The sequence below is a fragment of the Physeter macrocephalus genome, chromosome 16, assembly GCF_002837175.3.
Source record: "Physeter macrocephalus isolate SW-GA chromosome 16, ASM283717v5, whole genome shotgun sequence".
Lineage (NCBI taxonomy): Eukaryota > Metazoa > Chordata > Mammalia > Artiodactyla > Physeteridae > Physeter > Physeter macrocephalus.
In genome coordinates, this window is record NC_041229.1 from 46,771,289 (window position 1) to 46,792,412 (window position 21,124).

The window sequence follows — 21,124 nt, forward strand, 5'->3', positions numbered from 1 at the left end:
TAACTGCTTTTTATTCATTACTTACTTCACAATAAACCATTCAAGATAGAAAATCAAGAAACGTCAGGAAGTAAAAGGTTCCCATTCTGGCTCTAGTTCCACCGCATGCAAACAGACTAATAGTAGTATCTTGAGGTGTTGTTTTGTCCTTTCTAATCCCCTTGACAAGCTCAACCCAATCTTAAAATGAAAACTAGAATAAGTTTAAAAGTTTCTTCTTGGCAACTGAGCTAGATGAAATGAGACACTGTATATGTCATGTGTAGAAGCCAAAGCAATGACATTAAAATATGGCAGCAAGCCCAAAAAGAAAAGAGCAGAACTATAAAGAAGAAAGTTAAGTGATGATTTATAACAAACTCTAATTTTAACATTTCTTAAAAATTCCTTTTTGGTGCTAAGCCTTCTTTTCATAGATATTTTAATGTCACTGCCATGAAAAACAAAGAAAGACTGAGCAATGTGTCAGATTAAAGACTAAAGAAGTGTGACAATTAAATGCAATATACAATACTGACTGGACCCTAGATGGAGGGAGCAGGAAACTGCTATAAAAGGCATTATTGGGAAAACTGGCAAAACTTTAATGCAGAATGTATATCAGACAAGGTATTGTATTAATGTTAAATTTGTTGAATTTGATCATTATACTGTGATTATAAAAGAATATCCTTGTTCTAGGAAATGTATGCTGATGTATTTAGGAGTAAGGGGGTATGATATCCACAACTTATTCTCAAGTTTCAGGAAAAAAAAATATCCAGAGAATGATAAATAAAGAGTAACAAAATTAATGAATATGGGAGAAGAATATAAAAAATTTACACCATTCTTGTAATTTTTCTCTAATTTTAAAATTATTTCAAAATAAAGTTGCTTTAATTCCCTAGTGCAAAAATTTTTTTTAAGTATCAGAAGTGATACTTTTAGAATTTCATTCCAAACTAACACTACCTCACAGTAGGGCCCTAGCCAAAAAAAAATAAAACAAAAAACAAAAAAAAGGTAAAACCCCACCATAAGGTGCATAGTTCAGGTGCCTAAAACACAAAATATCAGCCTTTTCTCATAACAAGAGTATATTACAAAGCTCTACCGCATTCATTACTCTATTTTATTCACATAAATATATAATCCCTCTTTATACCACAGGTGATTTAATCAACTATTTCTTATTCTTCTGTTAAGTACAATCACATATTAAAGTGCTAAAGACACAATAAAAAGTATTTAAGTTCCACACAAGCGTTTTTATAATATCTGACCTAATGTCCTACTCCCCCACCTGCTCTTCCAATCTTGGCCTCTTCCGTTTCCCATTCTCCACATAATTCTCCACTGCAGATGTCACTGGAATTCTCCCTGACTGAGGCATTGAGCCATTTCCTCATTGTATCTTGAAACACTTTAAAATAGTTAACCTACAGAGAAAAGGAAGGTTTTAAGTTGAACTTAAGTATGTGTATGAAAGAATATGTGGATGTGGCTTAAACAAACTCTTCAAATAGGATATGAACCCTACAAATAATTACCTTTGACAGACATATGCATATAAACATGTATAAATATGAATAATATTAATTCTTTCAGTTACATATTTTTGGTAAAAGAAACTGCTTCCACCTTCCAAGTTCAGAATTAAAAATTTAAACCTTAATTTAAAAGATACTGTGCTCATGTTAACATTCCCTGGCATCTCATTATTCATATATAACAGGTTTTAACAGATGTTTTTAAGTTGTTATACGTGAACACCAACACTCAGCTGACCTACTATATGAATGCTTTTTTTGTGCATCTTACAGTTTAATAATGCTACTAAGGCTAGATATCAACTTCAGAACTCAGGTAAGACATTTTAAGAAAAACTTTCCAAAATTACTGTGAAAAAAATTCAAAAAGTACTGTGAGACCTGATAATACTTAATATCATAGAACTAGAAAGAAATACTAAAATTATGTGGAAAATAAGTTTCTACTTCTAATTACAGATACCTTTTGTGTTAATGAGATGGACATACATCAAAAATGTACATACATCAAAAAAGCAGCCTATCTCCCAAAAGACTTCATTAAGAAAATTAAAAATGCAGTCCACTGAGAAAATTCCCAGTACAAACCATGAAATGTTTCTCTGGATGAGATTAAGTCAAAGCAAAGGTAAGCAAATAATCCTTTTGCCTCTGCTATTCAACTGTGAAGGATGTGAAAATTCTGAACTTTGGGGAAAAAATGTAGAGTATTTATAACAGACCTTTTGGCTTCCTATTATACATATCTGATTCTCTCACATGCTACTAAGAGATGCAATGTTTAACTTCAGTATGAAGATGATGGGAATGGAGATAAATATTTTTAATTCAAAATAAATTACCAAAATGTGATTTTTGCCCTAAAGTTTTCATTGTCATATTCAGAATTTCACTAAGTGGGCTGACATAGCAAGGAAAAGTGGAGATGACACGCTATAAAAATGACCAAATCCAGGTTCGTAGTTGTCAAATACAGATGTTTATTTTGTTAATATTAATTCATGGTACAGTGTAAAAAGTTAACGATTCATATAATAATCCATAGAGGAACCACTAAAAAAAATGCAAAGGTAAAAGTAAAAACCCAATAGAAGAAATATGGATTTTAAAAATACTCGATCCAAAAGAAGGCGGAAAAAAAAGGAAAAAAAAAACCCAAGATAAAAACTTAAACCTAACCATATCAGTAACATTAAACATTAATGGTCTAACCACCTCATTTAAAAGGCAGAGACAGAGGTCAAAAAAAAAGGCAGCACCTAACTATACACTGTTTACAAGAGATACATAGATTTATCTCAAAGTAAAAATACAGGAAAAATATAGCATGTGAACACTGGAGAGAAAGAATGCTGGGGAAGCTATATAAATTTTGGACAAAGTAGACTTCAAGACAGAAGCATTACCATAATAAAGGGTATTTCATACTGATGAAGGGGCAATTCATTTTCAATCTTAGACACTCATAAAACAGAGGAAGCGAGAACAACTGTTATGTTTCTTTTCTTTTTCTTGCCTCATTGCACACTTACTACTTCTATTCAACATGATGCTCAAAGGTCTGGGCAATGCAGTAAGGCAATAAAAAGAAATAAAAGGCATAAAATTTGGCAAAAAATTGGAAAGAAAGTCTTTCCAATCTATGAAAGTCTTTTTCATAGATGTTACGATCATCTATATAGAAAATTCTAGGATGCAACTAGAACTATTCATAAGGGAGTTTAGCAAGATATTCAATGTGTTACCCTTTCCTTCATCCTCCAGGATACAAAGTCAATATACAAAAATCAATTGTATGACAACACCAAATGCTAGCAAAATATTTCTCTGACATCCAGTCTCTTGAAAACCAGAAGCTAATAATAAAGATTAAATAGATAATACACATGAAAGCCTAGTACAATGCATTGCATGAGCAGATATTCAATGTTACCTTTTCCTTCATCCTTCAAACATTATAAAATCTTCCTAACTGGCTGCTCTGGCTCTAATCTCAACAAGATTCTCCAACCCATCCTAGACAATAATTTTACTAAAACATCATTTTTTTTCTTTTTTTTTTTTTTAACATCTTTATTGGTGTATAATTGCTTTACAATGGTGTGTTAGTTTCTGCTTTATAACAAAGTGAATCAGTTTTACATATACATATGTCCCCATATCTCTTCCCTCTTGCGTCTCCCTCCCTCCCACCCTCCTTATCCCACCCCTCTAGGTGGTCACAAACCACCTAGCTGAATATCATTCTCTTGCTCAAACACTTGCCTACCAGAAAAAAATGTAAACCCCCCATAGCATAACCAGCACACAACAGCTCCACTTTACCTTTAAACCTTACCCCTCGCCCCACACGTCCCAAACAGAAGTCTATCAAGCTACCTTTAAAAGTCTCCTCCTCACTGTCACTTGAAGGTGCAGTGTATACTACTACTTTCATGACTGATGATTTCCAAATGCAATTCCCATCCTCCCACTTCCATCCCATCCAAACCTATTCATACTTCAAGTTCATGCTCCAGTCTAGTCTTCTATAGAGCCACTTTTAATTATCTCAGCTCAGTAACCTGCTTCCTTTGAATACTGTCTTGGAGTGATCTTAATATTCACACACAGATACGAAGACCCTAAATGGAAGCAGTCATCAATTTGAAACGTATGTGCTAAGAATGAAGTTGATATACAACAAATTCTTTACATAAGCAAGTACTTTTTTCTTCTGTAACTTGTTTAATGGAAATGTCTACAGTAATTTCTAGTATATTTCCCAAGCATTCACAGTGTAAACAGACAACTTAAAAATCATGATATAGCAAAAGACATATAGTTACCCACTTTTTAAAATATAAGTTCCATACAAACAAATTTTAATTTTGTTAATATTCCCTTTTATGTGCTAATTGAGTTTGCATACAATTTCTGTAAAGCAAAGAATCTCTTTATATAATACTCCCAGTATTTCATGATTTTTACTAAGTTTTTGATTAAATGTCCCTCCCGCACTAAACACCAAGCACAGCATCTAAAGATAAAAATTGCAAGAGACTCATTTAAACTTCCCCAAGTCTCTAACCACCAAACGTATCTCCTAAGCTTGTGCCTTTTATTTATTTACTTTTTTTTTAGGATTTCTAGATCCCATGGAGGAAGGAAGCAAGAAGGGAAGTTTCTTCTTGTTTCTTAACATCAAACCCTCCATTCTATATTTTCAAGTTTAGTCCTATCCTAATTCTCAACCATCACCCCAGACTGTTCCATCATCAGCCGAAAAGTATATTCATCGTATAACTCCTTTTCAGAACCCAAAAGCTACAAAGAATCTTCTCTCAAACAAAATAAAACTCAAAGTAACTTGTTTTTTTTTTGTGGTATGCGGGCCTCCCCCTGTCGCGGCCTCTCCCGTTGCGGAGCACAGGCTCCGGACGCGCAGGCTCAGCGGCCACGGCTCACGGGCCCAGCCGCTCCGCGGCACGCGGGATCCTCCCAGACCGGGGCGCGAACCCGGTTCCCCTGCATCGGCAGGCGGACGCGCAACCACTGCGCCACCAGGGAAGCCCCAGTAACTTGTTTTAAGATGTCCTACCAACTGAAATTCTCTCAACAGAGCAGTCCTGACCTTCTCTGACCAAAACCTTTCTGTGCAAAATTAAGAAATCTGTTCATCAACCAGCAGAGAACCACAAACACTGCCAAAGTTTAACATGAAATTTGCTTCACTTCACCTAACCTTCTACCCTCCCTATTCCCATAAAATTCTTCTAGATTTCTTACTTAATAAATTCTCAGTTCAATCACAACTGCCTGAAGTTACTTCAGCAAGTCTCTCTTCCACCCTGATGTGCTAGTTAGCTAGGTTTGCTCAATGTAATAAAACTTATAAAGGGCATCTCAAAGGTTCAAGAATATAAATCCATTACAAGTCCACCTATTCTTATATTTCAGTAATACAAAATTCCCTAATATGAATAAAAAGCCTAATCTTTTCTGTATAAATTAAGAATTCTAATACTTTAAACATCCGAAAAGCACATTTTCCAAACACACTAGGAAAGAACCAACCAAAACATTTTAACAGCATTTTATCATTTGTTTAATGTTGATAATCAGTAAGTCTCTAAATATTTTAAGCTGTTTTTCCTTTAATAAAGCATTGTGCTTTACTCATTAAAAATACTGCCTTGAAATTTCATTTTGTTTTCATAGATAAAGCTATCAAAAGCCATGTTATAATGGAAATGATGAGAAATTATTTATTTTTAAAAGGCAGGAGAATAAAAGAATTACTTTTATCATAATGGAAATAAATCCATTTTCCCATAATGGATTAAGTATTACTCTGGGACTGGATTTTGGACTGTTTTAGCTAACTCCACAACAGAAAATATGTCACTGAGTAATTATTATTGTTAAAGTTTTGGTTAGAGCAACTGTATTAACTCATTTTTGATTGCTGAATTTTCTCCAGATTGGATGAGATAACACAGTAAGAAAATGTCTGGGTTTTTAAGATCTCAGAATGTTATGCCCACTGCCCCCAACCTTTTGGGTGTCACAAGAGAAAAGGGAAAACAGAGCCAAAGGCAGTGCAAAAATGACAGAAGAAAGCACTTTTCACTATTTCCAAGGCATCTCCTTCAGGGAATATAGTGATGATCATAAATGAAAAAGAGATGTTGCACCCCTTTCCCAACTCAAAATGTTGGCAAAGCTAGAGCAAAGAGAGAAGAGAAGGTAAGGTAAGGTAAGGACAATTAAATTGACAATTTAACTAGTATGTCTCCAAAAACAACCAGTGGGTCCTGGTATACTAGATGGTGGCCAATATTAACCTTAATCAATGCATATGAGTCTGGGTACAAAATAAGCCTGCACTTTCCAACTATGCAAAGGTTAATAGTTGGCTGGCTACTAGCCTATTGCTATACAAACAAAACCCACCACTTTATGTTTAAGGCATTGCTATCATGTTCCAAAGGTTCCTCACGCCCAAACCAAAAATCTCTCTCTCTTGTCCCAAGTTAGTTGCTCCTCCGCCTGTATAGCTTATTACTATTAATATCTACCAGTATCCATTTAATTTTCTAGCATGCTTTCCAACTAGTAATTTGATTAAAAAACTGTATAACAGTATCTATTTCCATTTCTCTTTCCTTTTTAAATCAATATATATTCATATAAACATCTATATAAATATTCATTTATGTACTTTATGTTTTACTTTAAAATGGAGTACTTTGAGAGCTCCCAAGTGAGTATCAAGTGAATATATTTGATGATGAAGGCAGAAAAATATGTCATTACTTCCTCTTTTTAACAAATGGTGTTGGAACAGTTTGATATCCACCTTGCAAAAAAAAAAATTCGAACTTCAATCCATACCTTGCACTAAATACGAAAATTCATTCAAATTGGATCCCAGATACAAATGTAAAATCTAAAACTAAAAACATCTAGAACACTTTTGTAACCTTGGGTTAGGCAAAGATTTCTTAGACGCAACACTAAAAGCACAATTCAGAGAAGAACAAACTGAAAAACTGAGCTTCACCGAAATTAAAAACATGCTCTAAGTAAATCAACTATACTTCAATAAAATAATTTTTAAAAAGATGCAAGGGAACAAATCAATAAACAAGATGTCTGCAAAAAAACAAAACAAAAAAACACACAAAAACATATGCTCTATAAAAGACACCATAAAGAGAAAAGACAATCCAAAAACTAGAAAAACATGTCAAATCACATATCTTATAAATAACTTGTATCAAGAATACATAGAGGGGCTTCCCTGGTGGCGCAGTGGTTGAGAATCTGCCTGCTAATGCAGGGGACACGGGTTCGAGCCCTGGTCTGGGAGGATCCCACATGCCGCGGAGCAACTAGGCCCGTGAGCCACAACTACTGAGCCTGCGCGTCTGGAGCCTGTGCTCCGCAACAAGAGAGGCCGCGACAGTGAGAGGCCCATGCACCGCGATGAAGAGTGGCCCCCGCTTGCCACAACTAGAGAAAGCCCTCGCACAGAAACGAAGGCCCAACACAGCAAAAATAAATAAATAAATTAATAAACTCCTACCCCCAACATCTTCTTTAAAAAAAAAAAAGAATACATAGAGAACTCTCAAAACTCAGTAAGAGGGGACTTCCCTGGTGGCACAGTGGTTAAGAATCTGCCTGCCAATGCAGGGAACACGGGTTCGATCCCTGGTCCAGGAAGATACCACATGCCATAGAGCAACTGAGCCCATGCGCCACAACTACCGAGCCTGTGCTCTAGAACCCACGAGCCACAACTACTAAAGCCCATGTGCCCTGGAGCCCATGTGCTGCAACTACTGAAGCCCACGTGCTCTAGGCCCTGCATGCCACAACTACTGGGCCCACACACTGCAACTACTGAAGCCCACATGCTCTAGGGCCCACGTGCCGCAACTACTGAGCCCGCAGGCCTAGAGCCCGTGCTCCACAATGAGAAGCCACTGCAATGAGAAGCTCGTGCACCACAACAAAGAGTAGCCCCAGCTTGCAGCAACTAGACAAAGCCCACCAGCAGCAACGAAGACCCAGCGCAGCCAAAGAAATAAAATAAAATAAAATAAACTCAATAAGAAAACGCAATTTTTAAAAAAAGGCAAAAGATTTGAATAAACACTTCACCAAGGAAGATAGAGAGAGAGCAAATAAGCACTTCAAAAAATAAAATGCTCAGGGCTTCCCTGGTGGCACAGTGGTTGAGAGTCCACCTGCCGATGCAGGGGACACGGGTTCATGCCCCGGTCCGGGAAGATCCCACATGCTGCGGAGCGGCTAGGCCCGTGAGCCATGGCCACTGAGCCTGCGCGTCCAGAGCCTGTGCTCTGCAATGGGAGAGGCCACAACAGTGAGAGGCCCGCGTACCACAAAAAATAAAAAAATAAAATGCTCAGTATCATTAGTCATTAGGAAAATGCAAATTTAAAACCTAATGGGATACCACTATACATCTATTAGAACACGTAAAACTGACCATGTGTTGACAAGGACAGGGAGGAAGTGGAACTTTCATATACTGCAGATTGAAATGTAAAATGGAACCACCATGTTGCAAAATAGTTTGGCAGTTTCTTAAAAAGTTTAACACAGAAGTACCATTATGATCCAGACATTCCACTCTCAAATATTTATCTAAGAGAAACGAAACCATATGTCCATACCGACTTATACACAAATGTTCACGGCGGCTTTATTTTTATGAGCCAAAAACTGAAACAATCCAAATGTCCATCCAACAGGTGAATGGATACACAAATGGTGGTATACCACACAACTACCCAGCAATAAATAGGAATGAATTACTATTGTAGTGAGTCATACTACAACATGGATGACTGTAAAAGTAATCATGCTGAGTGAAAGAAAACCCTAGAAAATGCAAACTATTTTGTAGTGACAGAAAGCAGATCAGTAGTTTCCTGGGGTGGAGGAGGAGATAGGAGAGGGGATTACAAAGGAGCACTAGGAAACTTTTAGGGATGATGGATATGTTCATTATCTTGATTGCAGTAATGATTTTACAGGTGTATACATATATCAAAAATTACCAAACTGTATACTTTAAATATATGCAGATTACTGTATGTAAATTATAACTCAATAAAGCTATTAAAATTGTTAGTCACAAAAAACCTTAATTTTCTCTGTTCTTTGGGGGATTTCTTTAGAAAGAATAAAAGTCATGAAATATCAATATATGCCTAAAAGAGAAACTGAAAAATTAAAATTAGGTCCAATGGATCCTGATGATACACAAATGGTTAGAACACATCAAATATAAATAAATACACACACACACACACACACACATCAATGATATAATAATTCTTTAAAAAAAAACTTATTACTTCCAGAGTACGTTAGGGTATCAACTCATTTTTGAACACTGATATATTAATAATCAAGCATTTATCCTGCCTTATAATGACGCTACCCATAGCAAGTGTCTCTTTACAGCTAATAAATGACAATTAGAATATTATCATTTTGAATTAGCGAATCTAAGCATTGCATATAAATGGCTGCTAATTTCCCAAAGAGATAACTATGTGTGTGTGTATACATATATATAAAATACACTTCCTGATCAAAGAACACACCATTGCCTATAATAAACTTGCCAAAAAATTTTTAAAATGCATTCGAATGAAATCTGATCAAACCTCTAAATCCAGATAATTTACTGGAAATAGAGACAGAATACATTAAATCTTTGATTTTTATAAAAGATACTTGAGAGATCTATCAACCAATTAATTGCAATGTAAGGACTTTACTATTCAGATGCTGACTGAAAATATTTTAAAACCTTAAAATATATAAACATAAGACTTCTGAGACCATTGGAAATCTGAACACTGATTAAATGTTCAATCCAATATTAAGAAATTATTTTTTAACTGTTCAGGTGTACAACAAAGTGATTCAGTTATGAGTTGGTCATTTTTGAAGCTGCGTGATGACTAGAGAAGGGTTCAATATTCCATTTGGTCTGCTTTTGTACATCTTGAATTTTCTATAATGAAGTTTTTAAAAATAAAGATATCTTATTAAATTCGCTTTGTAACTCGTATATGTACAAAGATATAAAAATCCAAAATAAATAAAACTGGCTTAGGCCAAATTTCCTCTTTCATATTGTACTTGTCCTTTTTGATAAGGTTATATTAGCTTCAAAATCTAAGCTTTGGGTAACTTTGCCTCTTTTCCTATTCTCTGACACTTTATATGAGATATGAACAATCTGTTTCATAAAGGTATAGTGGAACTTTGTAAACCATCTGGGTCTAATAGTTGTATATGAGAGGTTTGTTTTTTTATTGGAGTAAAACTGCTTTACAATGTCGTGTTTGTTTCTGCTGTACAATGAAGTGAATCAGCTATATGTATATGTATATCCCCTCCCTCTTGGACCTCCCTCCCCCCACCATCCCACCCATCTAGATCGTCACAGAGCACCACGCTGAGCTCCCTGTACTATACAGCAGGTTCCCACTAGCTAGCTATTTTACACATGGTAGTGTATTTATGTCAAACCTAATCTCCCAATTCGTCCCACTCTCCCCTTCCCCCACTGTGTCCAAATGTCCGTTCTCTACGTCTACGTCTCTATTCCTGCCCTACAAATAAGTTTCATCTGTACTGTTTTTCTAGATTCCACATATATGCGTTATGATATTTGTTCTTCTCTTTCCAGCTTACCTCACTCTATATGACAGACTCTAGGTCCATTCACATCAGGAGAGGTATATTTTTAATTACTCATTTTAATTTCTTTATTGATACTGTATCTATTCATGATTTAAATTTATTTGAGTCAGTTTTCTTTAGTATATTTTTCTAGAAAATAGCCAATTTCATCAGTTCCTTTGTTGTTCTCAAATGTATTGGCATAAAATTTCTTGTAAATTTTACTTAGGCTCTACTACAGTTATAGTTATGTCTCCATTTTCACATTTTCAATAACATTGTGTCATCTGTTTTTCCTAAATATATCTTTTCAATAGCTCATCATTTTATTAGTCTTTTCAAAGAATCAGATTTTTATTTCATTAAGGCCCTCTACCATTCCTTTGCTTTCTGTCACTAATTTCTATTCTTAGCATTACCATTTTTTCATCTACTCTCTTTGCGTTGCTATGTTCAATACTAAGCCCACTCATTTCAATCTCTTTTCATACACACACATTTAAGCCTGAGAGTTAATCTCTTAAGTACTACCTTACCTGTATTCAAAAGGTTTGATATGTGATGTTTTATTTTGCTTTGGTTTCTGTGGAAGTTTAATTTCCACGGTCATTTCTTCTATGACCCATTAGTTTAAATATTTTTGAATTTCTAAACATGGCAATGTTTTATCTTTTGATTTGTAATTACACTGCACTGTGGGTTGCATACTGATAATCTCCCATTTGCTACAGCTTGCTTCATGACTTGGCATGTGGTCAAATTTCATAAATGTTCTGTGTACTTAAAAAGTGGGTATGATCTAATTATTAATTTCAGGGTTCTATACTGTCCATTAGCTCAAGCTTGTTAATTCTTTATTCAAATTTTCCTTCTTTACTAGTATTTTAATTACTTGATGTATTATCAAGAGGTATATTAAAATATTGATTGTAAGGTTGTCCACTTATCATTGTAAAGTCAATTTTTTTAATATTTGAAGTTATGTTTTATATACACACAAATTCATGACATTCACTTTTTCCTAGAAATATTTAAGTCTTCCTAGTGAATTATTTCATTCCTAGTGAATGAACCTCTTAATCCTTGATAATGCTTTTGCCTTAGTCCCATTTTTCTAAAACACACCTATGACAGCTTTTTGGGGGGTTCCTTGTGTCATGTTACTGATAAACATCATTATAATTATTAGTTTGCTGCCTTTAAAAAAAAAATCCCATCCTGGAGTCTCCATGCTTTCTCTGGTAAGTTTAGTCTGTTTAGATTTATTTTGATAACTGATATATGTGAAATTATTTCACATCTCATTTTGTTTTTCACATACCATGTATTTTTCCCTCTTCTTTCTTTTTAAGTTTTCCTTAAAATTTTAACAGGATTACTTGAAAGTAGAATCAATTTTATTACTCTTTCTAAACCACAGGACCTCAGAAAGCTTACTCAGATCACTACCCCTCCTGTCATACGCACTGTTTTCCAGTACAGTATTTAATTCTTGTGCATTTATTTGTTGTATTGTTTTAAGTAATCAGGTTGTCCTGATTTGTCTATATGTTTACCAATTTCTTTGCTAACTTTGAGTCTTGCATACCCTTCTACATTCAGGGATTCAGTTCCTTCCTATTAAAGTACAACTACCCTCGATAGTTCCTTCAGTAATGGTCTATTAGTAGTAAACTCTACATCTCCACATGGAGACACATTTATTTCTCCTTCACTTTAGATAGCTTTGAGGGTTATTTTATTTTTCCTTGGCACTTTGAAGATACTCATCTATTGACTTTTGACCTCTATTCATGCTGTTGATAAATCTGCTAAACTGACTCATTACACATTTTTTTCTACTTATTTTTTCTATTTATTTTTAGGCACAGCTACAGAAAAGAGAAAAAGTGATTTGATAATGACTATTTTCTTAATTCTCCCAGACTATTCAGAACTAATACCATGCTATATGTACAAGAAGTATTAATTGATTACATACAGTGGATGCCCTAGGACAATGATTCTCAAACTTCAGAAGGCAACAAAAACACCTAGGGAACCTATTTATTTATTTATTTATTTATTTTTAGGGAACCTATTTAAATACTTGGACTCCATCCAAGTTTTCTGATCTGGGGTCCTACCACAAATTTGCATTTCTAACAAGTTTCCAGGTAATGCTGATGCTGCTGGTCAGGGACTCATGCTTTAAGAACCACTGCCTTAGGAATTAGGGATAATTATCTCAGGGAACCCCCACTGAGAAGGACTGTAAGAATCTGTCCTGGTTCTTAAATCTAGAGATTAGTATTTATCATCAATCTAAACAATTTTTAGCTTTAAATATTACTCTTTCCCATTTCTTCTTGTAGAATTCCAACTACATAAATAACAGCAGCTATCAGTTCACCATCTGGCCAGAACTGCTCCAGTTCATTCTTCAGTCCTCAGGATAAAAATTAAATTTGATTATATCATACCCTTACTTGAAATTGTTCACTGGCTCCTCTATACCTACAGGGACAGTTCTTTATGGGGAGGGACACATGGATGGGCTTCAGAGTAACATGCAAATTTTTTAGTATTTACACTATGTTTATATTATATTACACATACTTTCTATGACACTATCACAGGTCTGTGATCTAAGCATGGTAAAAACTGCTAGCCTATTAAATTCAAATGAGTCAGTGTGATACATAAGCTTTTCATGATCTGTGCCTGCCTATCCTATACACCACACCTTGTGCCGTTCTGAGCATACCACAATTTCAAACTTTCATCATTATACCCATATTACCTCTACCTAGAAAAGAATGCCCAATAGGCTTCTCACAGGCCTGACAAACTCCTACTTATCTTCTCAAAAGGTCCAATATCATCTCCTCCCAGAAATTTTCCCCAACCTACTTAAGAGTTAATTGTCCCTTACCTATTCTCTCTCAGCACTCTTTACAAACATCCACAATTACTTTTCACCCTTCTAAATATTGGTCCATAGAACTATCTTCCTTTGTAAGAATATGAGTGATCTCCGGCAAGAACTTAATCATTATAGTAGATACCAAAATGTTTGTTAAATATATAAACATGTTACCTAAATATAACTTTGCCTTGGACTTTACAGACTATTTCCAGGAGAATACATATTTATAATATAAGACTTTTCATGTCTGTTTTTATCTAGACTTTCAAAGGAACCAGATATTCAATGGGAGTAAATGCAACCTAGTTTCATTCTCAATTTCTTAACAAAATACCTCAAGCATCGAAGCAAGGATTGTCCCTGTAAGATCTAACACCTACAATGTCAGTACAAACAACAGAAGAACACTGAAGGGGTAATCAAACCTAAGAGCTCAAAAAATCTTCGAAGAAAAAAAGGACTCTCATTGTATTTCCTATACAAGTCTACTTGGTTTATCTGTTTATTTAAACACTGATGTGCATATTACAAATTATGAGAAGATTCCTCTCATTTTTATTAAAACACCCACTAATTCAGAAAAATCCCTTTACAAAGGTATATAGCATACAAAGAAAACCACAGTGAGTGGTTCTCTCCAGAGGCAGAGGATGGATGAGAGTGTGAGTTTAAGTTCTCTTCACTTACCATTTTTCAAATGTGTCAGTACCATCTGATTTTTTTTTTTTTCTGGCCATGCCATGCTCACAGCATGCAGGGTCTTAGTTCCCTAACCAGGGATGGAACCTGTGCCCTCTGCAATGGAAGCATGGAGTCTTAACTACTGGACTGTCAGGGAAGTCCCTGATTTTTTTTTTTTTAAATAATGTTACATATTACTTCAGCAATCAGAAAAATATAATGAAAAGTAAAAAAAGCCACAATCTATGTTATGCTATTTAAGAAAAAAGTTTAATTATGAAACTATTTTAATATATTATTCTTACCAGATTTAAGACCTGAAATTTTGAAGATGGCACTTGGTTTCCCATTTGTGACAAATCCTAGGAGTTGCCATACTGACATTCCATTTGAATCAGGATAGGAAAAGTAGACAGATCCTCCCATTCCCTCAGGAAATGGGACTGTTCCCAGCATAAAAACCACAACATGGTTGATATTTTCATAATCAGGCAAGTCAAAAACAAACTTATCCTCTGCCACTTGCTGTGCAGCTGTTTGCACCTAGAATATAAGAAACTCGCCTTAGTTCAATAGTTTGAGAAGTTTCTATAGCCCTTTTAGTATTGCTGTAAGCTCTGTTACCAAATATAGTCAATTACAGTCATTATATCAAGTATAACATTGGATCAATCTGACACTCTAATTATGGAATTACCAAATACACCAAAAAGAGTGCTTTTTTAATAGAAAAATCTAAAAATATACATTTAGCCTTAAAATGACTTAATGAATGTAATCTTTCAAAAACATAACTAAATTATTTCAGAAGTGCCCTGAAAGGATTTTACTTACATAAATAAATCATTACAGCTTCAGAATGTTATAAAAATGAAAGATTGTTCAAAACACCATGCCACCAAAGCTTTATCTTCTAGTTTGAAGGTAAAGAACCTCGGGTAATTAAAATGGGTAAGCAATTCAGACGTTATTACAGTCAATCCTCATTATTTGCAGATTCATTATTTGTCATTTTGCCTACTCACTGAAATATATTTGTAACCCCCAAATTATTAAACCCTCCGGTTTAAATACAGAGAATAAAACAAAGGAAGAAAGAACATAAATATAAACCAAAATGCCTATATTAGTATTAAATTCAATTTTAACAGTTTTTGGCATGCCTGTTCTTAAAAGGCACATAAAATCATGGTATCTACAAGTCTTGAAATAATCATCAGGTAAAATAAATATTTCTTAAATGTCAACTCTGTCAAAGGCACCAGACATTCTGTTAATCTATGACACTCTAATCCTCGACCTTAGGAAAAAGGGTACATCTTTTACTGAGTCCATAACTTTAGATTAGGTGAACTTTTCTAGTAAAAGAATAATGTAGTTAAACGTTGAGGCATCGCTAGGTCTATTTGCCCTTCATTTTGATTAACATGTTCAAATACTCCAGAATTAAAACGTCAAACACCGTCAAAGAAAATCTTGTCATGAAGGAACCCCTACTGGATATCCATTACGTAGGTTAGGTGTTAGGTAAATAGACACAGGCATTGCTATAACTAAATTCCTTCCAAATTAGTTGACAACACGGATTCCATGGGGCCTTTCTAGTCTTTAGAAAAACACACACATTTTAAATGTTATTCGTTAACGAAATTCGTCCCACACTCAATCCCAGGCTGGTCCTTCCATTCTTCCTATACGGAGCAGAAGCGATACAAAGTTATCCCACCAGTATTATCAATTACCACCATCACCAAAAGGGGCCAAGGGACATACAATAAATCTTCTGAGGATAGCCATCTCCAATTTATCTCTGTGGTTCCTTAGAACTGTGTACACACTACATTATCAAAAATTGATGAAAAAATTCAACAAAGGGGCTGCAACATTTAATAAAGCAGGGAGAAAAAAATAAAGAGAAAATTCTAGGTGAAAGGAATCAGGTCCTGAAATGGATTTCTTAGTGGCTTCTACGGAGGCAAGCAATATTCACCCCTCCAGATTCTTCCGGAACAATACCAGGTACTTAACTCATTTACCTAACAATTCATCAAAGAAGGTAATCTCTTTTTACCAATAAGGAAATTCGCTGCCCACCTCCTTCTGGGGTCATTACAGATATCGCTCACGCTTTAAGTTTCAGGCGTTTCTATCAGCCAATTTCCAATTACGTTAAGCATATTTTTATTAGGGCCCTTCCAAAAGGACCCAGCGGTTATACTTTGCCCGAGTACCTTCATCTTCGACAAACAGGACGCTACAGACTAGATTCAAAAACCACATTTACCTCGAACTCACTTTATGAGCTCAGGCGAGTATTTATACTGCCAACTGAGCTTAAGTTCCTCAACTGCAAAATGAGAATGCGAACCACCATCTCACGAGTTACGGTTAAGTTTGCAGGGCCAAATAAGCGCTACATAGATGGCTGAGACGACTAGGAATAGACAAAAGGCGTGCATTGCCTAGGATAATGCACACTCGATAAATGGCAGCTAATGGTGTGACTGCTACTCTGAAAAGCGCTGGGGGGAAAGGAGAGCGAACATCCCAGGGCCCCACTACCCACCCTCACACTCTCAGCAGTCAACTAGACGTGAGGGGGTTTCCCTGCATCCCGCGCACCGACGCACCCTCCCCTTCCCGGGGCCTCGCCCTCGGCGTCCTGCCGCCTCCCTGAGACCACCCGGCCCCATCCTCACCAGCCTCCCCGCCACCAAGCAGCCAAACATGGCGGCGGCGGCTCCGCTCAGCCGGCAAGGACCCGAAGCCGGGAACTAGAAGTCCTGGGGGTACTGCCCTAGGCGAACCCAAGAACCTTCCAGAACGTGGCGGAGGGTGTCTACCCCTCCGCTACATAGCGACTAGGCCAGCAGCAGGAACGCCTTCTGCCCCCGCCACCTCTGACCTCTCCTTCCTAACCAGAACGCTTCTCAGGCGACGAGTACTTCCGGGGCTCACACCGCACCGCCCTTACTAAACGGGAAAGGCGGGCCAGATCCCGTATAAAACTACAAGTCCCAGAAGGCCCTGCGCCGGTTTCCGGGAAGGGAGCGCGGAGGATTTGCCGGTTGGAATTGGTACTCCATATCCCAAATTTACGAATCCAGAGCTGGGAGGAAAAGTTTCTCACGTTTGTCTAACATTTTAGAGATTACAGTGCGCTTTTACAGTCATTTCGCTAGATCCTTACAAAAACCCTAGGATGTAGGTATTATTATCTGCATTTTGTAGGCGATAAAATTGCCCAGAGTGACCAACCCCAAATCTTTACACAGCACTCAGGGATGGGGCTTGAATCCAAATCCTGATTCAAATCCAGGGTTCTTTCTGCTACACAGTAGCTGAAAAGTACTGATTTTTAATCAGCTGTTTTGTACTTAATGACAACTTTATTGTAGTTCTTTCCAGCCTCACTCCTCCATTTATTTGCCGAAAACAAACAACACTAAGCAAGTTATATAATAATATCTTTGTGCTTTAATGGCGCCATTTGTAAAATAAGAATAATAATCGTGCCTGTCCCCTAGGGTTGCTGTGAGGGTCAGATGAATTTATAAACAACCACTTAGAACCTGGCAGTACTTAACTAATGGCTGTTTAATTGTAAAATGTCATTTTTTTCCTCTATGCATTTGCAGAAAAGAAGAACTGGCATCAAGTACTGACTGCCACCAGTACTCATTCTCCCTTTCACAGCTTCAGTTCCCTTTCCTCTTGGATAGGAAGGTAAGATATCTCCTCCCTGAAGGTCTCTGCCCAACTTGAAATATCTGAGCTTAGTCCACCAGCCACCAGCAAGTCTGTCCTCCTAACCCCAGGTTATATGTGGAAGATCAGAATATTGGAACAGTCCTCTGGTCTCCACTCTGCCTCCATGAACTTGGACCACCTATCTTGTCTCAGATACTCCGTTGAGAAAGCCAAAGATGAATAGATAGAAGAGGATCTTCCTACCAATGTCTCCAACTTTCTACCTAAGAAGTCCCAGAATCTTCAAAATAAAAAGGCCACTCATTATGAGACCATTTCATGAGGGGCAGACAAACTGCCTGGATTCAGAGCCCATCTCCATCATTTATTAGCTGTATAATATTAGGCCAGTTACCCTAACACTACCATGCCTCCTTTTCCCCCTCTGTAAAACAGGATAATAATAAGGTTGTAATGAAGGTTATTACATGTAAAGTACTAAGTACTAAGCCAGAATATAGCTTAATAAACTGTTAGCATTTAGCATTATTACTTTTCCTGACTAACTTTTCATGTCTTCATACCCACCTTACTATGAAATAGTAAATAAATATATTGGTCTCTGCCTCATGTACCTGACACAGGGCTCCTGAAACCCCTGTAAATTCCCAAGTGATAAGAGCACTAGGAGCATCTTTTGTTCTAATGAGGGGACTCTGGTGGGCTTCTGGGTGGCTCCTAGATGGGGGCTGGTCGCCAGAAAGATGAAGCCTGATTAGAAGCTTGGAATTTTCAGCCCTTCCCCACATTCTATAGAGAGGGGAGAGGGGCTGGAGATGGAGTTAATTGATCACGACTACATGAGGAAGCATCCATAAAATCCCAAGAGTATGAGATCTGGAGAGCTTCCAGGTTGATGAACACATCCACATACCAGAAGGATGACGCACCCCAACTCCACCAGGAGAGAAGCTCCTGCACTCCCAGACCTTGCCTATGTATCTGTTCATCTGGTTGTTCATCTGTATCCTTTATCATATCCTTTAATAAATTGGTAAACATGTTTCCCTGAGTTCTGTGAGTTGTTCTAGCCAATAATCAAATCCAAGGGGGGGAGGTCATGGGAACCTCCAATTATAGCCATGTTGGACAGAAGTTGTAGGTAACCTGGGCACTTAACTACTTGCAATTGGCATCTGAAGTAGGGGCAGTCTTGTGGGACTGAGCCCTTAACCTGTGGGATCTGATGCTATCTCCAGGTGCTGTCTCCAGGTTGACAGTGTCAGGATTGAGTTAAATTGTAGGACACCAAGCTGGTGTCACAGAATTGCTCAGTGTAGGGAAAACCCACACACATCTGGTTTTAGGAGTATTGTGAGTACAGTAGTAGTGTGAGAGTAAAGGAGAAACATGGGAAGAAGACAGGGTTTTTTCCTTTACATACTGTAACTATGTATTCTATGTATTTGTATTCTCTGAGCAACTTGTATTTTTCATCCTTTCTGTGCTTATGCAACTTGTTTTATCTGCCTGTAATATTCACTCGAAATTTCTTACATCCTCCCACTGGCTCACATATTTTCTTCAGGTTGGACAAAGAATTAGAGGCAGTGAGTTTAGTATCCTTTCTCCAGACTATGAAAGCCAGCCTTCTATTCACCAAACTTTATTATTTTTAAATACAAAAGTTATTTGTAACTAAAGAGAGCAGAAATAGATACAATGTATGGAAGTGAAGAAAAGCGTTTCAGAGGAAAATATATCTCCAATAATCAGAGCTCTCTGAAATAAGAATAGGTAGATATAGAATAGTGAATTCTCCCATTCACATCGATATTTTAACCAAAGCTGAAATCCACTTAAATTGTTAAGGAGATTCATGGAAAACTTGGGAAAATTTACCTAGGACCTCAAAGGTCTCTACCAGCTCTCAGACTACATTTGCTTCTGTGGAGAAAGAACAAATCATAGCTCAGTTTTGGCCAGGGAATCACGAATTGAATTCTGGTTTTAGCTCTTCCATTAACTAGCCTAGGGATGAAGTAATTTATTTTATCCTTTTAGGCATTAGGTTTTCACACTTCTAGAATGAGGGCATTGAATTCTGATTTCAAAAGCAAAAATATTTTTTCTCTTCATCTAAGGAAAGTTTCCTCTCCAAAACAAGGAGAACAAGAAATAAAAGCACAGGGACTTCCCTGGTGGCACAGTGGTTAAGAATCCACCTGCCAATGCGGGGGACACAGGTTCTATCCCTGGTCCAGGAAGATCCCACATGCCTCAGAGCAACTAAGCCCGTGAGCCACAATGACTGAGCCTGCGCTCTAGAGTCCGCACACCACAACTACTAAAGCCCGCGTGCCCAGAGCCCATGCTCGGCAACTAGAGAAGCCACCGCAATGAGAAGCCCACGCACCGCGGCAAAGAGTAGCCCCCACTCTCCGAAACTAGAGAAAAGCCCACATACAGCAACGAAGACCAAACACAGCCAAAAATAAATAAATAAATAAATATTTTAAAGGTGAGACAAATACAATTAAAAAGATACCAAAACCAGACAAAGATACTACAAAAAATGAAAATTACAGACCAATATCACTCATGAATACACATGTAAAAATCCTCAACAAAATACTAGCAAACAGAATCCAACAACACATTAAAAGGATCATACACTATTATCAAGTGGGATTTATCCCAGGGAAAATTGGAAAAGAAGAAGTAAAGCTGTCACTGTTTGCAGATGATATGATACTATACACAGAGAATCCTAAAGATGCTACCAGAAAACTACTAGAGCTAATCAATGAATTTGGTAAGGTTGCAGGATACAAAATTAATGCACAGAAATCTCTTGCATTCCTATACACTAATGATGAAAAATCTGAAAGAGAAATTAAGGAAACACTCCCATTTACCATTGCAACAAAAAGAATAAAATACTTAGGAATAAATCTACCTAGGGAGACAAAAGACCTGTTTGCAAAAAACTATAAGACACTGATGAAAGAAGTTAAAGATGATACAAACAGATGGAGAGATATACCATGTTCTTGGATTGGAAGAATCAATATTGTGAAAATGACTATACTACCCA

The 21,124-nt window shown here is 36.8% G+C and overlaps 1 protein-coding gene across 1 annotated transcript in view; it reads right to left on the reverse strand.

The window, feature by feature from the left end:
- The window catches only part of HIKESHI (heat shock protein nuclear import factor hikeshi), a 32,326-nt gene extending 15,034 nt beyond the window's left edge, over positions 1-17,292 (reverse strand). Inside the window, exons 1-2 of the mRNA XM_007124908.2 lie at positions 17,037-17,292; positions 14,643-14,880 (exon numbers count right to left, since the gene is read on the reverse strand). Of these exons, the coding sequence (XP_007124970.1) occupies positions 14,643-14,880; positions 17,037-17,066 (268 nt within the window). The 5' untranslated portion in view covers positions 17,067-17,292. The remainder of the gene's footprint in view (positions 1-14,642; positions 14,881-17,036) is intronic.
- Positions 17,293-21,124: the final 3,832 nt, after the last annotated feature.